The sequence below is a fragment of the Erpetoichthys calabaricus genome, chromosome 2, assembly GCF_900747795.2.
Source record: "Erpetoichthys calabaricus chromosome 2, fErpCal1.3, whole genome shotgun sequence".
Lineage (NCBI taxonomy): Eukaryota > Metazoa > Chordata > Cladistia > Polypteriformes > Polypteridae > Erpetoichthys > Erpetoichthys calabaricus.
Genome location: NC_041395.2, coordinates 347,432,743 through 347,460,680, shown reverse-complemented (window position 1 = coordinate 347,460,680; position 27,938 = coordinate 347,432,743). Strand labels below are relative to the sequence as shown.

The 27,938-nt window shown below is 42.8% G+C and overlaps 2 protein-coding genes across 3 annotated transcripts in view; both read right to left on the bottom strand.

The window, feature by feature from the left end:
- LOC114647397 (uncharacterized) overlaps positions 1-19,730 on the bottom strand; it is a 59,980-nt gene extending 40,250 nt beyond the window's left edge. Inside the window, exons 1-2 of one of the 2 annotated variants that reach the window (XM_028796113.2) lie at positions 19,543-19,730; positions 3,097-3,414 (exon numbers count right to left, since the gene is read on the bottom strand). In XM_028796113.2, the coding sequence (XP_028651946.2) occupies positions 3,097-3,414; positions 19,543-19,642 (418 nt within the window). In that variant the 5' untranslated portion in view covers positions 19,643-19,730. The remainder of the gene's footprint in view (positions 1-3,096; positions 3,415-19,542) is intronic. The other variant, XM_051923459.1, reaches the window with a different exon arrangement.
- LOC114647400 (uncharacterized) overlaps positions 1-27,938 on the bottom strand; it is a 723,921-nt gene that overhangs the window by 190,754 nt on the left and 505,229 nt on the right. The window lies entirely within an intron of this gene.

The following is a 27,938-nucleotide window of genomic DNA, read 5'->3' as shown; positions in this document are numbered from 1 at the left end:
AAGATTTACAACATGTTCCCGATAAAAGAACCGCCAAGCAAATCAGGCTTACTCAATGCCAATTTTAGGCGTACAGATTAGCAATGAGAAATACATTTAGTATTTTGCACTACAGCGGCAAACTATTCTAACAGTACGTCATAGATGCGTATGTTAAAACAGCGCGCGTCTCAACTATCTCAGATTACATCAACAAGATCTGCATGTGGAACTATCACACGCACTGCAAGCAAACACTGAAAATAACAACGTACGTGTAGGCAAAATGATCAGATTACCGTCCACATTTCCAGGAAGTCCAAGATACATGGAACAAAACTATCAGGATGCCATGGCCATAGTACGTAAATTCGGAAAACCTGATTTATTTATCACTTTCACATGTAATCCTGCTTGGCCGGAAATTCCACACGCACTGTCGGATACCCAAAGACCAGAGCACAGACCTGATATTGCAGTACGAGTCTTTTGGATTAAGCTGCAGGAATTACTTAGAGACATTCTACAACAACATCTTTTTGGGGTTGTTATTACACCGCCGTATGCTACGGCAGGCGTCGGCTAGTTATTATTATTATTAGCAAAATGACCCCTTTTATTGGCTAACTAAAAAGATTACAATATGCCAACTTTCAAGGCAACTCAGGTATTTGTGTAGTTCATTTGCTATTTCCTTCCTTCTACAATAAAAGGAATCTGGACCACCCACACAAGCACAATGAGGTTCGGGGACAGTTTTTATCCCCAGACTGCTGTACAAGTACTGACTGGCAGTATTGACACAATTAGCCAACAATGTACACTTAATCCTTTGAACACAGCAGGCTAGTTTTTGGAACAGCTGGATAGCAGTAAATATTCAAAAGGATGGTACAACAGCCCACCTCATCGATCATCATAACCCTGCTGGCTTGAATAACGGCCTACGCACTTCAGTTAGGACTATGCTGCTGTTACCCTACTCTACTCATCACATGTGATGAAGACCATGGAGTGGCTGCTGCTTCACCACCTGAGGCCACATGTTCAACACGCCCTCGACCCTCTGCAGTTTGCATATCAGGAGAAGGTGGGAGCGGAGGATGCCATCATCTATATGCTACACTGATCCCTCTCCCACTTGGACAGAGGCAGTGGTGCTGTAAGAATTATGTTTCTAGACTTCTCTAGCACCTTCAACACAATCCAAGCTCTGCTCCTTAGGGACAAGCTGACAGAGATGGGAGTAGATTCATACCTGGTGGCATGGATCATGGACTATCTTACAGACAGACCTCAGTATGTGCGTCTCAGGAACTGCATGTCTGACACTGTGGTCAGCAACAAAGGAGCGCCACAGGGGACTGTACTTTCTCCGATCCTGTTCAGCCTATATACATCAGACTTCCAATACAACTTGGAGTCCTGCCACATGCAAAAGTTCACTGACGACACTATCATCATGGGCTGCATCAGGAGTGGGCAGGAGGAGGAGTATAGGAACCTAATCAAGGACTTTGTTAAATGGTGCGACTCAAACCACCTACAACTGAACACTAGCAAAACCAAGGAGCTAGTGGTGGATTTTAGGAGGCCCAGGCCCTTCATGGACCCCGTGATCATCAGAGGTGACTGTGTGCAGAGGGTGCAGACCTATAAATACCTGGGATTGCAGCTGGATGATAAACTGGACTGGACTGCCAATACTGATGCTCTGTGTAAGAAAGGACAGAGCCGACTATACTTACTTAGAAGACTGGCGTCCTTCAACATCTGCAATAAGATGCTGCAGATGTTCTATCAGATGGTTGTGGCGAGCGCCCTCTTCTACACGGTGGTGTGCTAGGGAGGCAGCATTAAGAAGAAAGACGCCTCACGACTGGACAAACTGGTGAAGAAGGCAGGCTCTATTGTAGGCACGGAGCTGGACAGTTTGACATCTGTAGCAGAGTGACGGGCGCTAAGCAGGCTCCTATCAATTATGGAAAATCCACTGCATCCACTAAACGGTGTCATCTCTAGACAGAGGAGCAGCTTCAGCGACAGACTGAGGAGATCGTTCCTCCCCCAAACTATGCGACTCTTCAATTCCACCCGGGGGGGGATAAACGTTAACATTTAACATTAGACAAAGTTATTGTCTGTTTTTACCTGCATTATTATCAATCTTTAATTTAATCTTGTTTTTTTGTATCAGTAAGGTGCTCCTGGAGTATGTGAATTTCCCCTTGGGATTAATAAAGTATCTATCTATCTACTCTTGATATCTTGCACTCCACTGCCATAGATGCAAACTCTCAAAACGCCGCTACACCTGTCAGCTGTCATAACCCGGCTGGTTGGAATTCCAGACTTTGCACATAATATACAGCTGTCTAGTTATGCTGTTACGTTATTTATGTAGGTTACGTTGCTGTTTTTCTATGTTGTTTCACTACAGCAGCAGCAGCACATGGCTGATATGGAGAAAAAAAAAAACAAACTGGCCTCAGAACCTCACACTTTCAGATTCGATTCACGTTAGCAACAGAAGTTTCAGAACTTGTCATCATGTATAAGACAACAAGACAAAGAACCCCTGACGTAGGTAAATGAAAGTTCAGCCAGGACCTGTATCAAGACACATGGCGGGACAGGGGGCCAGTCTTAACCTACCTGGCAGAAGAAAGGAGTCCCTCAAATTACTCTACAGTTGTGGGCATAATAGGAGGACAGTGGGGAAGGCACAATAAAAAGCTAAGCCGTTCCTCAGTGCTGTTACTGCTGGCTGCAGCAGGTGCTATTGAGACCCCTGCAGGGTTGTAAAAAAATCTGGTAGGCATACCTGAGGTGACTAGAGGGCACTCTGGGCAGACAACCCGAGAGGTTTTGTATGACTATGTCGGGGCCATTAATGTTACAACTGTTCACAATAACCTGAGAGCGCCTGCCTGCCTGCCTGTGTGTGCCCTACAGCAGACTGGCACACCACACAGTGCCCTACTGTACAGGTGCACCAGTGGCTAAGTGACACCTGATTGGGGCTCCTGCAAGATACCTAAATCGAGCTGAAGTGTTTGTCTCTGTGGTGGCACCAGACAGCCATTCATTGTGTACCCATGTGCAGAAGGGACTTACCTGACACTAAAAGCTCAACTTGTGCCGTGAAGTTTGAAAAGGCGCTGTATACTGCACAAGTATAGATGCCTTTATCTCCAAGCTGCACTTGTGGGATGACAAGAGATGCATCGCCCAAACTCAGCCTCTCCAGGGATACATGTGCGCCAGCTCGATGGGATGTGCCAGTCCCGGCGGTGACGTTATAAAGCAGCCTCACGCCTTTGGTGTCAGAGATCGTCCACAGCACACTCACATCACCCAGATCGCCCAGACTGGAAACGGGCACCAGACATGGAAGGCTGATGTTGTTGGACACGAGGACATGCCGCTGTGTGACTGCAGGGGGGAGACACAAAGAGAAAGAGAGAACACAAGTGTGAGCCAAGAGTGACACTCGCAAAGCACCATCCTCTTCACATTAACGCAGATGCTGTCAAAAGTTATTAAGAATTAAAAAGTGGCGATGCAGGGTGAAGGGGATAGCCCAGCTTGTAACGTCACAAAACACATGACAAAGTGCACTTCACTGGCAGGGAATGCTGGGAAGCAACGGAAAAAGAAACTGAATTTTATCCAAAGTGACCTGCAAATCACAGGAGTCTGGTGGTTCCCATGTTTGTGAGTTTTGCAGATAAAGAGAATCAGAGCTGACCTGGTGATGCTATATAGTGCCTTTTCATGTGAAACACCATCCCACAACTCTTCCCCCAGGATTTCCACACATCATCGTCACATGCAGATAAAGTGACTCCCTCTGGGTCACACTGACTGCACACACAAACCCTGTGGTTTAACACTGGAATCCCTGAAGCCTGCGAAACGTCTCTTTGTCACTGAGCTGCTTAACTTTTCCCGACATACACCTGTGGTATAGCCGGTCCACAGCTCGAATAAAAAAGGCCAGTTTTTAAATAGATAATCGACGCACTCGCGGCTTACAGAGAGGACATGGTAGTGTGGCCGGAGCGGTTCCTCGATGCTACGTGAGGCGGGTGTTTCCTCGCTTATGTGCACAGGTGAGGAATCGTCCGCATCCGTAACTGATGCCAGGAGCTGCCTATCACCACGCCTGAACCACATCCCCATTACATGGAATAGGAGCGCGAGTGCGGAGGTTATGGGAGAAGAAGGCGGCAGGAAGCAGAAAGCTGCTAAGGCACACTCGCTGTTGAGAGCAGAAGAGAGCTGAGCAGTGAGCCCTAGCGGGGTGTTTGGCTGGCACCCGGGACAGTTGGTAGCAGTTGCTCCTGCTGAGCATCCACATTACTAACCGAGAATGCTAAACCGGATGGACGCAGGGACATCCGGCCATGGGCCGTAGCCGCAAAAAGACGTACTGCGCAGGCGCCCCAAGAAATGAGGCGTCGCGAGAGGCAGCCAAGACCACAGAAAAAAGGAGTCAAACGCAGGCGACGCACACAGCGCCGCACAAGCAAACCCCCCCCCCACACACACACACAAGCAACGGACAGGACGCACACAAAGAGGACGATTCAACAAGCCACAAGCACACAAAAAAAACAAGCCGCGAGCACCACACAAAGCCCATTGGACACGAAATGGGACAGACTACGGACATAGCACATGAAACGTACACAAAAACGACGATTCAGACCCACAACCACAGTAACATAAATAACAAATGACACACAAAGCCCCATTTCTAAATGAACCGTCCGTATTAAACATACGTCATCTCAACACGTTCACACTATGCAGCATAGGTGGATCTCCTTACAATGAGGCACTATTAACCGTTCAACCGCAGAAAAGGCTCCATATTAACAGTGAGTGCAATTCTCCTTATTACTTATCCATATTTCTAGAAGAAAAAATGTCTCGGCTCCAAAAACGCAAAGCTCAACTAAAGCTTCTAACTAACGATGTACCTAAAAGTAAAAACTTTATGAACTGCATTAGATCCTACAATAGTTCATTTGCTTTTGCATCTACCGGAGTAAATATCAGGCCACCAAAAGGCAATGGCCCATACTGCTTTCGCATATGTGCACAAATACTGCATCGCATTGGAACAGTGCACCCTGAAACAAATCAACAACGCAAATATGCACAAATCTACATCCTAGATCCACATGACGCAAACTATCAATCAAAGTGCTGCATCGCAACAGGCACGGATTCAAAACGAAACACCTCCCGTCTCAGACATACGTTAACGGCAGCGAAGGCTACAGCGGGCTTCTCACACAGCACAGGCAAATCGATTACAGCTCCAAAACAACACGTCCCAAATACTACACATGCAACAACGCGCCTCTCAAATGGCACAAGCAAAACATACACCAGGAAAATTCATTCGGATTAATGAATGTCATTTGCAATCATTGTCATTCAGTTCACTTCCCTGAAGAAACAACTGGCAATACAAGTAATACATTTACACGTTGTTGTCAAAAGGGTCAAATTAGACTGCCTCCTTTATATTCATATACTGAATATCTACAGAAGCTTCTAACTAACGATGTACCTGAAAGTGAAATCTTTATCAACTACATTAGATCCTACAAATCGGTATCCACTATGAACATTAACGGTGGCACTGCACGTGACATCCGTCTTGCAAAAATGTTAATTATTGATGAATGTACAATGGCATCCACTCACTTACTCAACACCATTCATAAACTTCTACAAACGTTGATGAATAATAATATTCCCTTTGGAGGAAAGGTACTTTTATTAGGAGGAGATTTTAGACAGTGCTTAGCTATTGTTCCACATTCCATGCGCTCAGCTATTATATGCAGACAATTGGCATTGCTTTCAAAAGATACAGTTAGTACAAAACATACGATGTCCAGAACCAGATCATAACAATTGCTTATTACAACTGGGAGATGGTACACTCACCAATACAGATGGACTTCAGGCACATATTATTACAATTCCTCAAGCCTTTATCTGCGACGACTTAGTTACAGAGACATTTGGAACAGCAATCTCATTAGACCAAATGCCCCTTTTAACACAACGCACTATATTATGTCCAAAAAATATTAATGTGGAAAACATAAATACCCAAGTCATTCCATTACTTCCTGGAGAGACACAACTCTTTCTAAGCTCTGACAAACTTGACTCTGATCACAACAATGACCATCTTCATTGACCTTACAAGTTCTGACCTGGAATTACCTTTTACACTTAAACGGCGTGTACAAAGAAATTTTCCAATAAACCTTTACACTGTGCCACACACTTTATTGTTTGCTTTCTATTTGCATCATCTACACCTTCACACTATTCTATATCTCATTCATACATCACGCTCTTTGTCATTTCCCAACACCAGGGGTTGGCGAGCGGAGCCCCCTAGTTTATTGAGGAGCAGCAGTGGCCGGAAGGAGGATGGCTCGCCGCGGAAGACAGCTTGGGAGGTGGATGCCTCAGCGTGAGCGCCCTGGTCGCTGGGGAACTCAAGTCTCTGTCTGGGGAGAGCAGAACGAAGCCAGGGATCGAAAAGCCACCAGACCAGCAGACGGAGAAGGTCAGCTGCAGGTAGGGCGACTCTCCCGGTGCAAAGCCTGGATGGGCGAAGCAGGGTAGCCGCCAGCAGGTTTTAAAGGACTGCTTGGTTTTAACCTCATTTTAACTGGATTTATTTTTGGGATTTTGATCTCCACAGTTTCACTTGCTTTTAATGGATTATTTATTTAATGACTTTGTGATGCACTGCACTATTTACTTTGAACACGGTTGTTGTTTTTAGATAAAAGCACCTTTACACACTGTCCCCTTACTTCGTTGTATCCTCACCAATCAGCTCATCCGGTGACATTACCGACGGTGTCGGGTTCAAGAGCTCCTAAAAAGGAGATGGGAGCATGAAGTGGAACCCACCTCGTCACAACGCCTGGAAGTTCATAGCTCCTTATCACTGTGCCAATTGCCCGCTTTTGCTCTGCGGGTGTCTCAATTAGCAGCACACAATCTCTACCCATTCAGCCATCAGCCAGCTACAACTCTCACAGCTGAAGCCTGTGTTGAAGTTTTTATCTGGAGTTATACAGAAAAATGAAATACCGCGATTGGAAATACAAACATGTCACGTGTGATCCGTGTCTACACCGAGCTGTGTAATTGTTGAATGACATAGTAAATGTGAGGCAAGAAATGGTGAACACACAACTAAGAGAATTGTTTTTTCAAATGTTACAGTAATAATGTCATAATGCTGACATGAAGTGTAGAACAAGTGGAGACTGAAGTCCAAATATCAAGTAAACACTTTCACCAAAGGCACAACAAAACAAGTGTGCGTTGATTCAACAATAAAACTGAAGGAAAAGAAATTGCTCAACTGGCATGTGGCTGAAGCCCAAACAATTAGTTGGTACAAAATAAAAGACGTTTGCATGCCTGTGGGTGTGTTTGTCCATTTCATCTTCAAGCCCTTGTCGCAGTGGTAACGCTGCGCCGTCTCAGATCCAGTAGGTGGCGCAGTGCATAAGACACCACTTGCACCAGCAGGCAGTCTGTCCCTTAAAAGCCGCTGTAGTTATTGGGTAAAGGTGCTGCATGCTGAGCCAGGAGTTTAACAAGGCTGTAAAAGACACTATATAATATATAATTACAACATGCTAATTAGCAATACAGAGCACTGAATAAAATGCACAGTTTGTGTGTCTTAACTGCCACTGTAGTTACTAGGCAAAAGTGATGCAGATGAGGGGCAGCAGATGAACAAAGTGCTGGTGTTTGCTAAGAGACAGAACTTTTATTTGCCCTTTGAGACTATAGGTTAGGGTTAGTTTATATTTAAAATATGGCAATCATTTACATAAAACAGTGAATAATGTCCTGGTCTGTCTCTTAAAAGCCCCTGAAGTTACTGGGTACAAGCACTGCATTCATTAAAGGATTGTAGTCGATATGAAAGGCGCTATATAACAACTGATGAGGTAGAACAGGAAATTAGGTTCTGGCTTGTCCATTAAAATCCAGAGTCGTTACTGAGTAGCAGCATTGCATACATGAGCCACTCGTTTAAGAAAACGTGTTGTACTTGCTATTAAACCTTATATTCCAAATCGCAACCTCAGATCCTCAACTGAGTGTCTCCTTAGAATTCCAAGAGCAAAACTTAAAAGAAGTGGTGAGGCGGGCGGCCTTCTGCTGTTATGCACCTAAAATCTGGAATAGCCTGCCAGTAGGAATTCGCCAGGCTAATACAGTGGAGCACTTTAAAAAACTACTGAAAACACATTACTTTAACATGGCCTTCTCATAACTTCACTGTAATTTAATCCTGATACTCTGTATATCCAATTCATTATAATAACTATTCATTCAAAATTTGTACTAACCCCTACTCTCTCTTCTGTTTCCTTTTCCGGTGTCCTATTGGTGGTGGCTTGTGCCACCACCATCTACCCAAAGCACCATGATGTTCCAACAATGATGGATGGATTAAAAGCCAGAAGTCTGTATAACCATCAGCATCAAGTGACTCCGTGAGAACTCTAACTACAAAGAGGACTATTTCATTTATGTTAGGTAGAATGCCCAGAGGGGACTGGGCGGTCTCGTGGCCTGGAACCCCTGCAGATTTTATTTTTTTCTCTCCAGCCTTCTGGAGTTTTTTTTTTGTTTTTTCTGTCCACCCTGGCCATCGGACCTTACTCCTTTTTATGTTAACTAAGGTTGTCTTATTTTAATTTCTTATTTGTCTTTTATTCTTCTTTTCTTCATTATGTAAAGCACTTTGAGCTACTTTTTGTATGAAAATGTGCTATATAAATAAATGTTGTTGTTGTTGTTAAAGGCGCTATATACTTCGGATATGTCAGTTGTGATTTAGAACCAGTTTTATTGTATAAAAGTATTGCAGGCATGTGCCAGCCATTTACTAAAGTGTTATAGTAAATATGAAAGGCACTATATTTGGGAGTTTTTCCTTGTCTTCGTAGAGAGTCAAGGCTGGGATGGCTGTCAATAGGCAGGGCCTGATAGATAGATAGATAGATAGATAGATAGATAGATAGATAGATAGATAGATAGATAGATAGATAGATAGATAGATAGATGAAAGGCACTATTAGATAGATAGATAGATAGATAGATAGATAGATAGATAGATAGATAGATAGATAGATAGATAGATAGATAGATAGATAGATAGATAGATAGATAGATAGATAGATAGATAGATAGATGAAAGGCACTATTAGATAGATAGATAGATAGATAGATAGATAGATAGATAGATAGATAGATAGATAGATAGATAGATAGATAGATAGATGAAAGGCACTATTAGATAGATAGATAGATAGATAGATAGATAGATAGATAGATAGATAGATAGATAGATAGATAGAGTGAAAGGCACTATATAATAGATAGATAGATAGATAGATAGATAGATAGATAGATAGATAGATAGATAGATAGATAGATAGATAGATAGATACTTTATTAATCCCAAGGGGAAATTCCCATACTCCAGCAGCAGCATGCTGATAAAAAACAATATTAAATTAAAGAGTGATAAAAATGCAGGTATAACGGACAATAACTTTGTATAATGTTAACGTAATGTTTTTAAAGCCCATTGTGGCACTTCTTGTGTGATTTTGGGCTACACAAAAATAAATTGTGTTATATTGTATTGTGTATAACAACAAGATGCAATGCTTCTGACCATTAAACTCTGCTGTTTTCATTGGGAAAAGGCACTGCAGTAACAACATTTATTTCTAGAGCACATTTTCATACAACAATGTCGCTCAAAGAGCTTTACAAGACGACAAAGAGAAAAATAAGAAGAGAAAAACAATTAAGTAAAAGTAGTTTAATAAAGTGTTGGGTTTGCTAGGACAGAATTAAGATAAGCATTTGGCGATTTAGAACGGTGAATAATAATATTCTGTTCTGTTGGGTCCTTTAGAAGCTCCTGCACCTAGTAAGTTAGTGAAATAATAAATGCAGTGCTAAGGATGAATATTTCGGACAAAAATTAAATTGATTAATTAAAAGTGCATGAAATGTAAAGTGTCTGTGCTGCCTGTTTGGCTTTGCATCTCAGGGGTCTTTTACGTCATCAGATGGATAAGTTATATAAAAAAAAAAAAAGACCGAGAACTTTCAGTGTCACGTGACCGCTTGGTGTCTGTGCAGCCAGGCGCCGAATGTCGAGTAGGAGGGGCAATGTCAATTGGGAGGGGCTACAGGGTTGAGTAGGAAGGGTTTATCGCCTGTTAACATCCGATTGGTCATGACGTAAAGTGAATAGCCAATCTCTTGTCTCTTGCGTACACTGCCTGACCTGGCTTGAAATCCCAGCTCAGGATTCGTCTGTGCAAAAGAGTATGCTAAAATTAAATAAACACGTTGATAATTTTTTTTTGTTTTTATTCTTGTACGTTTTGTCATCTGACCTATAAAAGGTAGACTGGCACACCAGGGGCCTCATGTATAACGCCGTGCGTAGAACTCACACTATAACATGGCGTATGCACAAAAGCGGGAATGTGCGTACGCAGAGAAAAATCCAGATGCAAGAATCTGTACATACGGAAACTTTCACGTTCTTCCAGTACATAAATCCTCATCAGCGTGAAAAGTAACGCACGCGCCTTCTGTCCCTCCCCAACTCCTCCCAGAATTACGCCTCTTTGAATATGCAAATCAATATAAATATCATTCTGTGAAAAGACAATGGGAAAAGCACGGGGGGAAATATAAGAATTTCAGCGAATACCAAGTGGAGGCAAAGGAAAAACATACTACTTGTTGGTTTAAACAGTGGAATAATCAACAAAATGAAGTTGATCGAGTGACAGAGTGTCGGAGAAACTCGAAGGCTCAAGTTCACAAAGTCGCACAGTGCCCGAAATAAAAAAGAAATCACATATCAAAGTTGCCGTGAAAAGGCAAGTCGTAGCCCACCGTCTGAGTGTCATATGAAAGCTTATTATGGTACAGAGAAAAAAAAATAGGCACACAGTGGGAAAAAGCACAAAATGTCAACTTTAATCTCGAAATTTCCACTTTAATCACATAGTTTATTTTCCCATTAAAGTAGAACACCATAAACTTCATCTTAAAATCGTTTAATTTACTAGTTTCTCAAATGCCATTGTAACTAAAGTAGGACGTTAAATGCTTTGTTCTGTATTCAATCTTCTTTGTGCTCTGTGTGTGAATCACTACCTGCTTGTTAAACGGGCTTTCTCTTTCTCCGACAGGACACATAATCCATGACATTTGTGATATTACAGCTCTCTGAATAATTAAAATACTGAGATGTATACGTGATATCATTTTCATGATGATAGGAATGAAAGCATGTTATTAAACATGGGAACACGGTGGCGCAGTGCTTGTTCATGTCTCACGCAAGAGGCTTGCTGCACCATGTGTGACCTTCGATAAAATAATTTATTAGAGAAGTACTGTCTCTTTCAAACGTACTAACCTCCAATTCCTGTCCTTACTTTTCTTTTTCTAAATACCCAATCGCCACACAATCAGCTCTGTAATAGACGTGAAGCCATCTGTAAGCTTAGAACGACGATTCTTCAAAACTTTTAAGGAACATTGAAATATCTTTGTAGCACATGTTTAATTATTCTATCCGTCTATCCTTCCAGTGTCGCATCAGCACCAGCAATAATACAGCGCAAGGCAGGAACAATTACTGAACTAGCTAGCGCTGTGGCACCGTGTCCTCACATGTTTAATTATTAACAATACAGATTATTTTAATGACATTAACATTTTATCTGTATATAATATTATAAACATATTTTGCTGCATTTCATCTTAAAAATGATATTGTCGTCATATGTAAATACGCGCTTTATAAAGTGGCTCAGGTTGTGCAATATTATAACTGTATCTCAAGTTTACAGTGAGGTGATTGTACTTATAAGTCCAAACAGTTCTACAAGGAGCACTTGATGGACTGATTGAGTGCGTTTAGAGTTCTTGGAATGAAACTTTTTCTAAACCGCGAAGTCCGTACAGGAAAGTCTCTGAAACGTTTTGCCGTGGCTCAGGCAGCGTCTGCTTCATGCTGTATACTAATATTTCTCTTTCCGATCAGCTGCTGCCGTGATTCCCCACTCAGATACAGTGATATAAATACTCCGAGTGGTGCAGTGAGAGTAATGTGGAAAAAGATGATCTGCTGTGGCAACCCTTAACGGGAACAGCAAAAAGAAGAAGAAGATGCAGTGAGAGTAACAACGCTAAAGCAGTTCTGGTATTTGGAATACAATGGCTATTCCCTGGACCATTATATTGCTGCAGGTTAATTACAATCAGATGCATTACACTAATAAACAATATGCAGTTAGTTTCAGTGTATTTATAAAGCCGCGTCAGGAATGTGGAACTAAGATAGAAAGGGTGACCACACAGGAACAGTAGCACTGCTTTGACGCTGGGTGCCGCCAGTCTGCAAAACCGAGCGGAGAAATTGCACACGCCAAGGTACGAGTTACCGTGGAAATGTGCGTGGCTTTACGCCAAGTTTAGGTTTTATACATCGCGATTTGAGTGTGGAAATGTTTGTACGCAACATTTCTGTGCATACGCACCGTTTATACATGAGGCCCCAGATGTTTTGGCCACCTGGCAGCTCAGGCTTACAGTGCAAATCGTTTAAGTAATTCAAACGCTGTTCCCCTTTAATGGGAAGTGTGGCCTGCATTTTGGTTCTCGGCTTACGAATCTGAAAAACTGTCTGCGAAGTGGACTGCATCTTCAAGCTGGAAAACAAAGCAGTAGTTTTCTGGGATATTATTTGCTCGTGCGTTTCAGGACTACTCAATATTCCAATAACATGGCGTATTTGAGACATCAGCAATACTTATTAATGAGCAGGTAAGGAGAGCCAAATGGCAAGCAGTAAGAACAGGAAGGCGAATTACATGGCATTCTTTTTAGGCGCAATCGGTGACATCCTGAAATGAAGAATAGCAAGTGAGAAGGTATAATGAAGGCAAACTGAAAGCATGAAAATGAATAAAATGTGACGGCCTGAAAGTGACATTAAAAATGCAGAATGTCAAGTGAAGAATTCACATTAAAAAACCAGAACGTGAAAACTGAAAAGTGACGGGAGTGACTGGCGAACCCAGTGCTCTTGGACGGCAAGCGGCTGCAATTGCAGTGTGCCAGGCAGCCGCTGCGGGGTTTTGACGGCATGAATTAAGGAATAAAATCTGAGTGTGTGAATTTGTCCCCAGAGCGTGCACTTGAAATCGTTATTAAAAGTTGACAGAAGGACTCAATGGAGACTTTTGAAAAGCCTCTCAGCATGAAGTCAAGTTTTAAAAATGACAGCTTGAAATCAACATGCCCCTAGGCTGGCTGTTCTCGGACCAGGTCTGTCCAGGTCTTAAGTCCTCTTCCAATGTATCCTGTCAATTCTGTTTAAACTAGGGGGCTTCGCTCGCCAACCCCCGTTTGCTTTTTATGTGTTTGAATTGTTGGTATTTCATTAGTTTCACTTTTATTTCTGAACCTCTGTAAAAACAATATTTGGTATCTTTCGAGTCCCAATGTGCCGAATCTTTTAAATGAGGTCCGTTTGATGTGTTTCATGACTTTGTACCAATTATTCAGGATTGGTTTCTCTGTTTAGCATTTCAGCACAGAGCAAACAATCCACATCATCAGCGGTCAATAATTTCTTTTGCAAAGTAACCAATAAATGCATGTGTGGTATTTCTCTTTCTTTGCGCTAATGCAATGTTTACTTTGTCTTGACCCTGTTGTTTTTTTCTGCTTTCATATTCTGTATCTTGCTCTGCATGTGTTTCGTGCCTACGTTTGTTTTGAAGCTTTTGCATTTGTAGGAGCCTGCGTTGTTTTGAACCCGTGCTTGCCCTGCTTCTGCGGTTTGAGACGCGCGTCGTAGGCGTCCATGTTCATTGCATGTGTCTACGCGGGCTTGTTTCTGTAGCTCTGTTAGTGGAGCTGTATGGTTTTGGAGCCGAGACAGTTTTGCTTCCTCGGTTTCAGACGCGCGTTGTAGGCGCCTACATGTGTTGTGGAGCTGTATAGTTTTGGAGACGTGATCGTGACTCCAGTAGTTCGCCATTGTGTACCGTTAGTAATAACCTCTTTATGACGTTTCACTTTGTTTTCTACTCTGTCTTTCATTTCCGACCTCGCTTTATCCTGCTTTTGTTTCAATGACACCTGGTCTGTGGTGATATTTTCCTTTTTTCAAGTAATAATGTCCATTTGTTTGCGATACTGTGATCTTTACCATACTGTTAATAATGCATCACTTTAATGTGATTCACCTATGCTGTATAGTTTGGACGTGTGAGGATGACGTATGTTTAATACGGAGCGTCCGCCCGTGTCACTCTGGGGCCCCCCACTGTTAATACGGAGCGCTTTCCGAACTATTACGCGGTGCATTGTGGACCACTGCGGACTCCGTAGTGTTTCCCGTTTCACTTTGTATCTCGGTTAGTCGAGCTCTTTCTCTTTGGAGCCATGTCTGCCTGGTTTTGCGGCATTTCAGACACACGTTGTAGGCACCTGCGTTCATTAATTATATCCAGGGAGGCGCGTGTTTGTATCTCGGTCACTTGAGCTGTTTCGTTTTGAACCCGTGCCTGCTTTGCCTCCGCAGTTTGAGACGCGTGTTGTAGGCGTCTACGTTCATTAGATCTGTCCATGCAGGCTCGTTGTTGTAGCTGTGTTAGTTGTTGAGCTGTTTGGTTTTGGAGCCGAGACAGTTTTGCTTCCGCAGTTTCAGACGCGTGTCCGTACCATCTCGGGTTTGATGTATGAACCTTTGTGGACTCCGTAGTGTGTCCCGTTTCACTCTGGGGCGGGGCGTTGACTGCTCTTGTTTTACTATGTCTCCTGCGTCCACGGGCATGTACCTGTGTCCATATCCGGTTTACCATTCTCGGTTAGTAATATAGATTGTATATTTTCCCTGTTATGTATAGCATAAGCTGTGAAAACGTGTGTATTCATGATAAACTTTTATTTTGACAACTTCATATGTGAGCAACTTTTATTTTGAAAACTTCATCCTACCCGTCAGGTATGCCCCTCCTGCTCTCAGTTGTAGACCCGGAAGTGACGTCTCTGTTGTTTCAGGACTGACTTCATAAAATTACTTTTGGAAGTTTTCGGCAAAGCCCGGTAAGTAACGTTGGGTAAATAACCCGTTCAGAACTTAAGCGACAAAAATGAGAAGGAAAAACAGTACATCAAACCAAATACTGTATTTCGTTTTATGAATGTAAACGAAAAACTATTTTCAATTAACAAAGATCTTGTTGATTTTAATTTTGTCAACATGTTAAAATGGATCCCACAGACCCAAACACAACGTGGATGTTAATAGTGTACTTCACAGAAACGATCCGCATTGTTTAGTTTGATGTATGACACGACTTGACGGCAGAAACCCTCTGAACTTCACAATGATGCGTATTATTTGGTTTGATTTACCCTTCTCATTTTTATTTCCTTCTCATTTTTGTTGCTTGGGTTCTGAACGGGTCCTTGACCCGACTTTACTTTCCGGGCTTTGCCGAGACCTGCCGAAACCATCCAAAAGTCATTTTACGAAGTGGCGAAGTTGGATGAGTTTAAATAGTTGGGATCAACAGTACAGAGAAATCGGGATTGTGGAAGAGAAGTGAAGAAGAGAGTGCAGGGAGGGTGGAGTGGGTGGAGAAGAGTGTCAGGAGTGATTTGTGACAGACGGGTATCAGCAAGAGTGACAGGAAAGGTCTACAGGACGGTAGTGAGACCAGCTCTGTTATATGGGCTGGAGACGGTGGCACAGGAGACACAGCTGGAGGTGGCAGAGTTAAAGATGCTAAGATTTGCATTGGGTGTGATGAGGATGGACAGGATTAGAAATGAGGACATTAGAGGGTCAGCTCAGGTTGGACGGTTGGGAGACAAAGTCAGAGAGGTGAGATTGCAATGGTTTGGACATGTGCAGAGAAGAGATGAGGGGTATAATAATTAATGAGAGATTACTAAACGAGAATGGTAAACCGGATATGGACGCAGTGACCTGCCCTTGGACGCAAAAGACATAGTGTGCAGGTGCCACACAAAGCCCCCCTCCACTAACAGAAATAAGAAATGAGGCAACGCGCCCACAGCACACAAAAAAGAGGAGTCAGACCCACGCCCCAGAGTGAAACGGGACAGACTACGGAGTCCACAAAGGGTCACCCATCAAGCCCGAGATTACCGCTCAAAAACAAAAGAGCAACTGCAAGCAAACACCCGACATCCTACAGAAACCCCACAAATACGGACAAAACAACATATTTGAATCACATTATCCCCGCCCCACAGTGAAACGGGACAGACTACGGAGTCCACAAAGGTTCACACATCAAGCCCGAGATATTACGGAAAGCGAATTGTGGTACGGAAAACAGCAGATACTACGATAGGAGCATTCGCCTACAACGCGCATCTGAAATCAACGTACACGCTACACAGCATAATCCACGTACGCGGACACCCAACGTCATACATAAACAACAAGAAACCGGACTACACTACATATTGGAATCACATTACAGTGATGCAATATTAACAGGACAACCACAGATAACACAGGTGCAACACCTGATGGGTAATAATAAGAAGAAACGAACGCTCCGTATTAAACATACGCCATCTGAACACGTACAAACTATACAGCACAGGTGAACCTCATTACAGTGATGCACTATTAACCGTACAACCACAGAAAACACTCCCTATTAACAGTAAGTGCGATCATCCTTATTACTTACCCATATTATTAACGATAAAGAACAGACAAGTCATGAATTCACGATCACGGGTGCAAAACGATACGGCTCGAGTAACGGGACCACAAAGATGAGCCTGCATGAAAAAAAACAATAAACGTGGGCGCCTACAACGCGCTTCTGAAACCGCGGAAGAAAAACTGTCTCGGCTCCAAAAACGAAAAGCTCGACTAACACAGGTACAGAAACGAGACCAAATGGACAGATACAATGAACGTAGACGCATACAGCACGCATCTCAAACTGTGGAAGCAAAGCAGGCACGGGTTCTAAAGGAAAGAGCTCGAGTGACAGACATACAAAAACGGGACCGACGAGGAAAAAATCAATGAATGCAGACGTCTACAACGCGTGTCTGAAATGCTGGAAAACAAGCAGGCACGGCTCCAAAAAGAGAGACTGACCGGGATACAAAAACGGGCCCGGCTCCATAAAAACAATGAACGCCGGCGACTACAACGCGCTTCTTACACAACACAAGCAAAGCAATTACGGCTCCAAAACAACACATCCCAAATACTGGACATACAACAACGCGCCTCTCAAACGGCACAGGCAAAAGATAAATGTCAAAGACAGTAACGACAAACACCTGCTAAACAATTCCGCCAATTGGCTGACAATGCGTTCTATAATGAGTCCACTATTAATGAACATTCATTGGAATTAATGAATGTCATTTGCAATCATTGTCATTCACTTAACTTCCCTGAAGAAACAACTGGCAATACAACTAATGAGTTTACACGTTGTTGTCAAAAGGGTCAAGTTAGACTGCCTCCTTTACATGAATATCCTGAATATCTACGGAAGCTTCTAACTAACGATGTGCCTGAAAGTAAAAACTTTATGAACTGCATTACATCCTACAATAGTTCATTTGCTTTTGCATCTACCGGAGTAAATATCAGGCCACCAGCTGGCAATGGCCCATACTGCTTTCCCGTATGTGGACAAATATTACATCGCATTGGAACAGTGCACCCTGAAACAAATCACCAACGCAAATTTGCAGAAATATACATCTTAGATCCAGATGACGCAATCTATCAACGAATGAACCTTCCTGAAAACAAACAATGCACAGAGCTTATAATGAGAGACGTCACTCATGTCATAAACAATCACCCATTAGCTAAGTCTATAAAAATGCTGCATGAGTTTGAAAGAGAGGCCAAAACAAAAGCAACCTACGGCTGCCCGGCGGGCACGGGTTCAAAACGCCGGGGGTAGGCGAGCGAAGCGAGCAGGGGGCGGAGCTAAGGATAGAGCTGCCAGGTAAGAGGAAGGTCTAAGAGGAGGTTTATGGATGTGGCGAGAGAGGACATGCAGGCGATGGGTGTGACAGCGCAAGATGACGAGGACAGAAAGATATGCAAGAAGATGATCCGCTGTGGCAACACCTAATGGGAGCAGCCGAAAGAAGAAGAAATTCTGCAACGACGGAGACGTCGCTTCCGGGTCTATAACTGCTGTTACGTAAGGTGCTGTGGCTCAGCAATTGGATAGTATTGGGCTCGACATTTGGCTCCTTGCCTCAGAGATGCATATTTGAAGTGCAACTTCGGACCCCCCCTCGATCCATTCTGGCGGGCTGACCGAGTACCCGCTAGTGCAGGGGTGGGCAGATTCAGTCCTGGAGGGCCGCAGTGGCTGCAGGTTTTTGCTCCAACCCAATTGCTTAATAAGAAGCCCTTATTGCTCAAGTAACACTTCAGCTTCACTTTAGTTGTCTCGCTCGTTAAGATTTTGAACCCTTATTTCTTATTTTAGTCTTAAACAGCTGTATTCTTGGTTTTTAATTGCTCCTAATTAGCAATACCATGCAAATGACAAAAGAGACCAGCATTTCTCCATTTAGCTTGTTACCATTTACACCTGTGTGTATTTATCACGCACTATTTGGTTTAATTAAATACTTGGAAGGAAAGTGAAGAGAAAAAAGTGAAGGACTGAGAATTACTCATCTGTTTTAGACTTCAAATCATTTGGATGGTATCCTTAGAAAGGAAAATATATCTAGGATATGAGAATGACCTGAAATGGCAGAGTTAAAGCACTAGCAAGCCATGCAATTAAATAATTGACAAGGATTGGTTTTTAATTAAGCAACTGGGTTGGAACAAAAACCTGCAACCACTGCGGCCCTCCAGGACTGAATCTGCCCACCCCTGCGCTAGTGGAGTCCGTTGAAGGAGTTGTATACGAGACTCCGTTTAAACCCGTGAAGGTCTATCGCGGCGGTAGTCAGACGTGAGTGGGTACCCGTCAACAGCAGAGCACCATCCGCGCGCATACACACACACACCACCGAGGTGCCAATAAACGCAACTTCGTCGTTATTTGGAGAAGCCCCGCCGTTGAATTGACGAGCTGTCGACAGGCGGTATCAGCAGTTCAGAGTGAGACTGAAGGCCGAGTCTTAAGGTCGTCATGACAGCTCAGTAAACAGATTGGAGATTTTTTTAAAAAGAAAACAATTCTATAGCGAAGCCCGTTATCATGACTCCATGTAATAATTCAGTGTCGGAGTTAATACCACAGTACGTGAAGAATCTCGAACGGCTTTCAGACTGGTTGAACTTCGTGAACAGCGAAACCGAAAGTACACAAACCAACGAGCACCAAACAACTGATCTCCCCCACCATGAAAGGAAAGAAAATGGCATCGTACCGTCAGATGTACGGCTCTCAGTGGCGGACGTCAAGATGACAAAGATGCCCCAACACCAGCTGTAGAAAATCCACCGCCGCCCAACAGCCGCGTCCACCATTCTCACTTCCACTTCACAGTCGCCTTAGCCATTCGAACAGAACTGCGCGACGCGTTCTTGATCCTGCCAGCTAAACAGCGCCTTCCGTCTTCCTGCCGTGTTTTTTTTATCGCGCGTCAAAGTAGTACGTTACTGCCACCTACTGGACTGAAATATGCTGCACAACTTGAAGGAAAACAACAACCAAATAAATAAATAAATCTCTTCTTTTCAGACTGAAACACGCGTTCTTAAACCTTTTATTCTGAGGACCCAAATAAGGCAGTCACTACCCTACTGGGAGTCAAGAAAATGATTATTATGACAGCGGAGCCATAAAGAGATAAATAACAGTGACTACATAATAAAAAAGGAAACGTTATTGTTTTTTTTTTACCGAGAGAAGTGGGAAATAAACGTATAGTTGCATCCGTAACCGAGCTTCCGCGAGTCGGCGTAGCGGAGCAGAGCACAGTGGTATGGAGGGTACTCGGAGTTTATTTTATTGGCATTTTTTTATGTTTAATTTATAAACATTACAGATACAATAAAAACGATAATACGAAGTACATATACGACATTAAAAATAATACAAGTTATACAAAATCTGCGGTACTTAACTAATTTACATAAACAGTCAGTCATCGTTCAGCCCACTATATCCTAACACAGGGTCACGGGGGTCTGCCGGAGCCATTCCCATCTAGCACAGGGCGCAAGGCAGGAACAAACCCAGGCAGGGTGCCAGCCCACCGCAGGGCTCGCACACACACACACACACACACACCAAGCACACACTAGGGACAATTTAGAATCGTCAGTCCACCCAACCTGCATGTTTTTTGACTGTGAGAAGAAGCACCCGGAGGAAAGCCACGCAGACACGGGGAGAACATGCACACTCCACGCAGGGAGGACCAGGGAAGCAAACCCAGGTCCAGGCCCGGCCTTAGGCATAGGCGAAGTAGGCGACCGCCTAGGGCCCCGGATCGTCTCCTTGGTCTAATTTTCACGCATTTCGCAGAGCTTCCAGGGGGCCCCTGGACACCCCTTTCGCCTAGGGCCCCATAATACCTTAGACCGGGCCTGCCAGGTCTCCTAACTGCGAGGCAGCAGCGCTACCCACTGCACCACCATGCCGCTGTTTGGTTAATCGGATATACAATTTTAAAAGCTTTTTTTACTTTGGAATTGTTTCAGTTTCATTAGTTGCTCTTTTTACTTTAAAGGTTTATTAAAAACAATATATGGAATTACCTTTTCTTCAAGATCGCATTGAATTTTGAATCCGTTTTTGGAAGTACATTGTGACAACGCAACGTATAATCGCCCGTGAGTGAATATTGTTTCTGTTTCTCCAATAAATAATCCGACGTTTTCTAATGGTTGTTCCTTTGATTTGTTAATTGTCGTAGCAAAAGCTCTTCTCACGGTAAACTGTAAACATTTTAATACGAATGGCATATCACGATCTCCTTTGGTGTCTAATGTTATTCGCGGAGTATATACATCACCTTACTTGTCGCCTGTTAAAATTTGCATCGCTTCTCCGTCATCATAAATATACACCTGACCGAATTGTGTATTCTTTGAAATTAAACTTGTCGTTGCTTTAACTGTTGTGGGACGACCTTGCTTTGTCCTGCTATTTTGTCAATTACTCCTAGCTCTGATGATTAATCACCTTTTGTTTGCGCTAATGAGATCTTTACTATCTTTTTTTTTTTGATACTGTAGTGACTGACGTAATAAAGTGTCACAAAAGTTTTACTTGAACAATCGCCGACTTCGTAACCTCAAACACAACTCTTTACTAGCAGCACCCTCTCCGACCGCGGGTCTCGCCTCCCCCTTACCGCATCAATCAGCACCCCGCTATCAGTCCTCCGTGCTGTACTCCGCCCCCCCTCAATCGGACCTATCAAGTCACTTAAAACAAAAAAGGCTTCAACCTGCTGGCGAGCTGCCTGTTCTGCTTGTCGCATGTCGTTGTTTTAAGAGCCGGGAGCACATTGTGCGTGTCTGCCAAAAGCAATCCAACAACTGCTTAGTTAGAGGTCTGTGGACTTGTTTTAAATGATGGCTCACTGACTTGTCTCGCGTGACATTGTAAAAACAATACTTGTCCTTTATTTCCAGCCCGGGCCTGGTTAAATCTCTTTCTTGCAGGACTTAGAGAAAAGCCAAGCAAAATGACACCTTTTATTGGCTAACTAAAAAGATTACAATATGCAAGCTTTCGAGGCAACTCAGGCCCCTTCTTCAGGCAGAGATGTAATACAGAAACTGAAGTTTCCTATGTTTATATACACACTCTAGGACAAGAAACAACATTGGTAAATATTTAAATGAGAGATTGTAAATGTAAAAAATTAATAGATTCATTCAGGCTAGGGTTAATTTAACAAGAGAGAAAAGAACAATGTATTGTCAAGATCTCTGGATAAGATGACTGTCCAACAAAGTCTTTTGAAGTTTGTAATGAGTTTTTCAATACAATGTGGATCTGTAGTCAGGTTGTCAGATGTAAACAATCCTCATATCTGGCCATAAAACTCTTGTCTTTATTCAATCCATGTTGTAAAGTATTACATTTTAGCATGAGTTTAACTTCCCATTCTTTTCTCTCTTGCTGTGTTTTGAAGTTGCCCATAAGCACTGGGACTCCGCCAGAGAATGAATTTACACAGGTTCCACATTAAACATGGCCACACAGATGTTCCTGTGGCAGCCCACTTCAACAGCCATGGACACTGTGAGAAGAAACAGTTTCATCCCAAGAACTCTAAACACACTCAATCAGTCCATCAAGTGCTCCTTGTAGAACTGTTTGTACTTATAAGTACAATCACCTCACTGTAAACTTACACTACAGTTATAATATTGCACAACCTGCACCACTTTATAAAGCGCGTATTTACATATGATGACGGTATTCATTTTTAAGGTAAAATGCAGCAAAATATGTTTATTATATTATACAGATAAAAGTTTAACTTCATTTAAATAATCTGTATTGTTAATAATTAAACATGTGAGGACACAGTGCCACAGCGCTAGCTAGTTCAGGGATAGCTCCTGCATTGCGTTGTATTATTGCTGGTGCTGACACGACATTGGAAGGACAGACAGATAGAATAATTAAACACGCACTACGAAGATATTTCAATGTTCCTCAAAAGTTTTGAAGAATTGGCGTTCTAAGCTTACAGATGGCTTCACGTCTATTACAGAGCTGATTGTGTGGCGATTGGGTATTTGGAGAAAGAAAAGTAAGGACAGGAATTGGAGGTTAGTACGTTTGAAAGAGACAGGACTGCTGTGATAAATTATTTCATCGAAGGTCGCACATGGCGCAGCAAGCCTCTTGCGTAAGATATGAACAAGCACTGCGCCACCGTGTTGCCATGTTTAGATAGATAGATAGATAGATAGATAGATAGATAGATAGATAGATAGATAGATAGATAGATAGATAGATAGATAGATAGATAGATAGATAGATACTTTATTAATCCCAAGGGGAAATTCACAATAACATGCTTTCATTCCTATCATCATGAAAATGATATCACGTATACATCTCAGAATTTTAATTATTCAGAGAGCTGTAATATCACGAATGTAATGGATTCTGTGTCCTGTTGGAGAAAGAGAAAGAACAGAAGCACGTAGTGATTCACACACATAGAAGATCAAACACAGAACAAAGCATTTAACATGATACTTGAGAAACTAGTAAAATAAACGATTTTAAGATGAAGTTTATGATGTTCTACTTTAATGGCAAAATAAACTACGTGATTAAAGTGGAAATTTCAAGATTAAAGTTGACATTTCGTGCTTTTTTCCCCACTGTGTGCCTTTTTTTTTGTCTGTACCCTAATAAGCTTTCATATGACACTCAGACGGTGGGCTATGACTTGCCTTTTCACGGCGACTTTGATATGTAATTTCTTTTTTATTTCGGGCACTGTGCGACTGTGTGAAGTTGAGCCTTCGAGTTTCTCCGACACTCTGTCACTCGATCAGCTTCCTTTTGTTGATTACACCACTGTTTAAACCAACAAATAGTACGTTTTTCCTTTGCCTCCACTTCGTATTCGCTGAAATTCTTATATATTTCCCCTGTGCTTTTCCCATTGTCTTTTCACAGAAGGCCATTTATATTGATTTGCATATTCAAAGAGGCGTAATTCTGGGAGGAGTTGGGGCGGGACAGAAGGCGCGTGCACGTGCGTTACTTTTCACGCTGATCGGGATTTATGTAAGATAAGATAAGATAAGAACTTTATTTATCCCAAGGGAAATTCTTTTGTCATATACATGCTCAGTGCAACAAGAGGAATAAAGATAAGGTAGTAAAGAGTTTAAAAAGAATAGTAGTAATAGTGCAAACAGAATAACAACTCTAAACAAAGTAACAAATAACTCTAACTAATAGTTTGTATTATAACTGTATAACTAATTTGTGCAAAGCAACAAACAACTATAACTAAAACTATAACAGATATAATAAAACAACAGATTATTAGTGCAAGTGGTTATGAAAAGTGACTTAGTGTTTGTGCCATGAATAAATGAGGTAGCAGCATGTGATGATGGCATGAAACAAACATTCAGTAACATACAGATGAGTAAATAAAAACCCGAATGAGACCTAATGACAAAAATTCTGCAAAAGATCACCTACAGAATGAGGACAAGTTCTACAGTCTTATTGCTGCGGGTAGAAAGGATTTCCTGTGGCGTTCGGTTCTGCATTTGGAGGCAATGAGTCTTTTGCTGTGTGTGCTCTGATGACCCATCAAGGAGGCGTGCATGGGGTGAGAGGGGTTGTCCATGATACCGAGAAGCTTTTTCAGCATTCTCCTCTCAGACACCTCTACCAGGTTCTCCAGTCTGACACCCAGGACAGAACCGGCCTTTTTAATCAGCTTGTTCAGCCTGTTGGCATCAGCTGTCTTCACCCCACTGCCCCAGCACACAGCTGCAAAAAACACCATGCTCTCTACCACAGAGTGATAGAACATAGTCAGCATTTTCCTACAGACATTGAAAGACCTGAGCCTCCTCAGTAGGTAAAGCCGGCCCTGCCCTTTCTTGAAAACCGTGTTGGTGTTCTTGGACCAGTCCAGTTTACTGTCAGTGTGTACCCCCAGGTACCTGTAGTCCTCAACCACCTCAACATCTGTTCCTCTGATGGTGACAGGGGTGGGATGAGGAGCCTGCTTCCTAAAGTCCACAACCAGTTCCTTTGTCTTTGTGATGTTTAACTGTAAATGGTTCAGCTCACACCACTCCACAAAGCTGTCCACCACACTCCTGTATTCATCCTCCTGTCCATCCCTGATACAGGCCACAATGGCAGAGTCATCAGAGAATTTCTGCAGGTGACATGACTGAGACCTGTACCTGAAGTCAGACGTGTAGAGGGTGAAGAGGAAAGGTGATAGGACAGTTATGTAGTGGAAGAATGTGAACGTTTGCATACGCACAGATTCCTGCATCTGGATTTTTCTGTGCATACGCACAATCCCGCTTTTGTGCATACGCCATGTTATAGTGTGAGTTCTACGCACAGCGTTATACGTGAGGCCCCTGGTCTGTACAGACACAGCCATCCCCACTGAGCAGCGTCGTTCCCCAGTGAGGGTGCCAGTTTGCTCTGCCTGATCCAACACATGTTGTTCTTCAGATCCTGCCTGATGTAAAGTAAGGTCAGTTGGTGCCCGTTGTTAACCTGTTTGAGACCCTGCTCATGTGTAAGGTTTTAACTTATTGTAATGCACCACCTGCTCCTGTTCATCAGGATCCACTGGATTGGCAACATGATCAAGTAACCCTTCAGTCAGCCTGTGATTCATTTATTTTGAAGCAAAATGGCTTTGGCAGAAGTGACGGTGCTGGACATGGTGGCTGGCATATTAGTGAGTTAGCTGGCTGAGCCCTCAGTGTGTCACATGCCCTGCGCTAGTCAGTGTCACAGTCATCACGTGTGCCAGGTGAAAGCAGCTACCCGTTCAGACAATGCTGTCTTATGCCTTTCCTGGACCCCCCCAGAGCATGGCGTAGAGGTGGTATAATGCCACACATGATCTCATGCTCTTGTTTGTGGTGCACAGCTAGATACCGGGGTCTCAACATGTCAGGTGGGAGGCTGCTCTGCCAGCCAATGAAGTTCAGCACCATCGCGATGTATGAGGTTGATTTGCATGCTCCATATATGGATATTTCAGGGCGGTGCTTGAGTTTCAGCACACCAACACACACATAAATCACAATGGAATTGTGATTTATAAATATTAAATTGCATATAAATGTGTGTTGTAGAAGAAGAATGTTCTCCTCAGCACCATGTATTTTGTGTGTTTAGTAAATGAGAATTTTTTATAATAACTATTTTGTAACTTGCCAGTGAGAGACGTTTTGGCTTATGAACTAACAAAAATATGTTATTCCAGGGTTCAGGAGAAATAGTGTCCACATGAATAAAATCTAAGCTGTTTCTTCTTTTCCCTTGCTCAGAGTGAATGTTTCAGGGACAAGGTCACAAGGCTGCAGAAAGTACATGAAGTTTATGCAAAGGCTTCTGTCCTGTGCTTAGCTTTGAGAACACAGATAATGCTTAGCTCAACAGACATATTGTTTAACTTTACTGTTTTGATAAGGATGTTCTTTCTGTCTTATTAATCATGAAATGCTGAATTATAAAAACCCCTCCTAATTTTTTCTCGGGGTTCAAATTGAGCTTTGCGGCAATAAGTTATGCTCTTTTGAATCTCTACTTACTGTGACTCCGAATGAATAAAAACGAGAATTGAAGAAATATTATCTGCCTGTTGTCAGTGTGCCTTTTTCGTCCACAGTTTACACCAGGTTTTATCGATTTATTTATTTTTTGCAGAGCACATATTTTCACGCATGAAAAATTTTAAAAATGAGGCCCCAGGAACAGGGCGGGCGGTGGTTCCTTATCCGGCCAGGAGGCCATTTCAGTGGATGGACAGCAGGAGATGTCCTGCTCCCCCTGCACTCTGGGTGGCAGCCTCCCTCGTATTTGGGGCATCTCTCCCCTTTGTATCAAAGTGCCTCCTCAAATTGTACTCTTTCGTGAGAGCAACAGACTCATTGGACAGAAGACATTCATCCATCCATCCATTTTCCAACCCGCTGAATCCGAACACAGGGTCACGGGGGTCTGCTGGAGCCAATCCCAGCCAACACAGGGCACAAGGCAGGAACCAATCCCAGGCAGGGTGAGAACACATACAGGTTTTATTAAAACAAGTACAGATATTTCTCAGTCCAATTATTATTAAACTGTCCGTTTTCATTGTCGACTCATCTCTTTTTTAGACCTGAGAAAGACATTTTTGTAGATACTTGCTAGCTGGAAATTGCAGTAGTGGAATGTCGGCCCAAGGCGAAGCTGCGAGGCGCGCACGCGCACTTCAGAGGCGTCGAAACCCGGTCTGACAGAAAGGGGCGGAGCAAAGAGGACAAGCCGTTTTCTGTTCTTGGAATTTGAATTCTGTGCATTGGCGCCCAGAAAGAAGCTGATCTGCGGCGATAAATGCATTTTAATGGGCCGCGGGCCGCCAGTTCAAGAGCCCTACTGAGTAGATAATCTACTGGTATATCCAAATGGCTCTAAAATGAAAGCAAATGAAGGTATATGACTTCACTAAAAGGTGACGCTTTATCACATTACAAAAGAAAAACTGATTGGAAGTTTATACTAGAATAAAGAAAGATGTAATAGCTTTACAATGAATGTATACAAGATGTACTTGAATATATGACCTAATCAGGTGAAATAGGCTACACAAGGAGGGTTACTCAGTTCAAAAAGTGCAGACAACATGCGGCGGTTTTAATGGTAAATGAATGACCACATCCTTTGGACACGATCAGCCCAAGAACATCATAAAGCACAATCAGTCCAATGCCTTTACGTTAGTCGCAACGAATGACATGGTTTCTTAACCTTTGGCTACAATCACAGCATTAATGCACTATAAAGGGAAAATGCGTCTGTAAAACAGTAAATGAATTACAATCCAAACCGTCACATACAGAAGCTGTGCGTCGAAGCACCATAACTTAAGTGACATTAGTTAGGAGTTAACCTTGGTTCAAAGCCCACTAGCTATAACAACATGTTAACAGTACAGTTACTTTTCAATAGAAGACGGTAATAATAATAATAATTCATTACATTTATATAGCGCTTTTCTCAGTACTCAAAGCGCTATCCACACAGGGAGGAACCGGGAAGCGAACCCACAATCTTCCACAGTCTCCTTACTGCAAA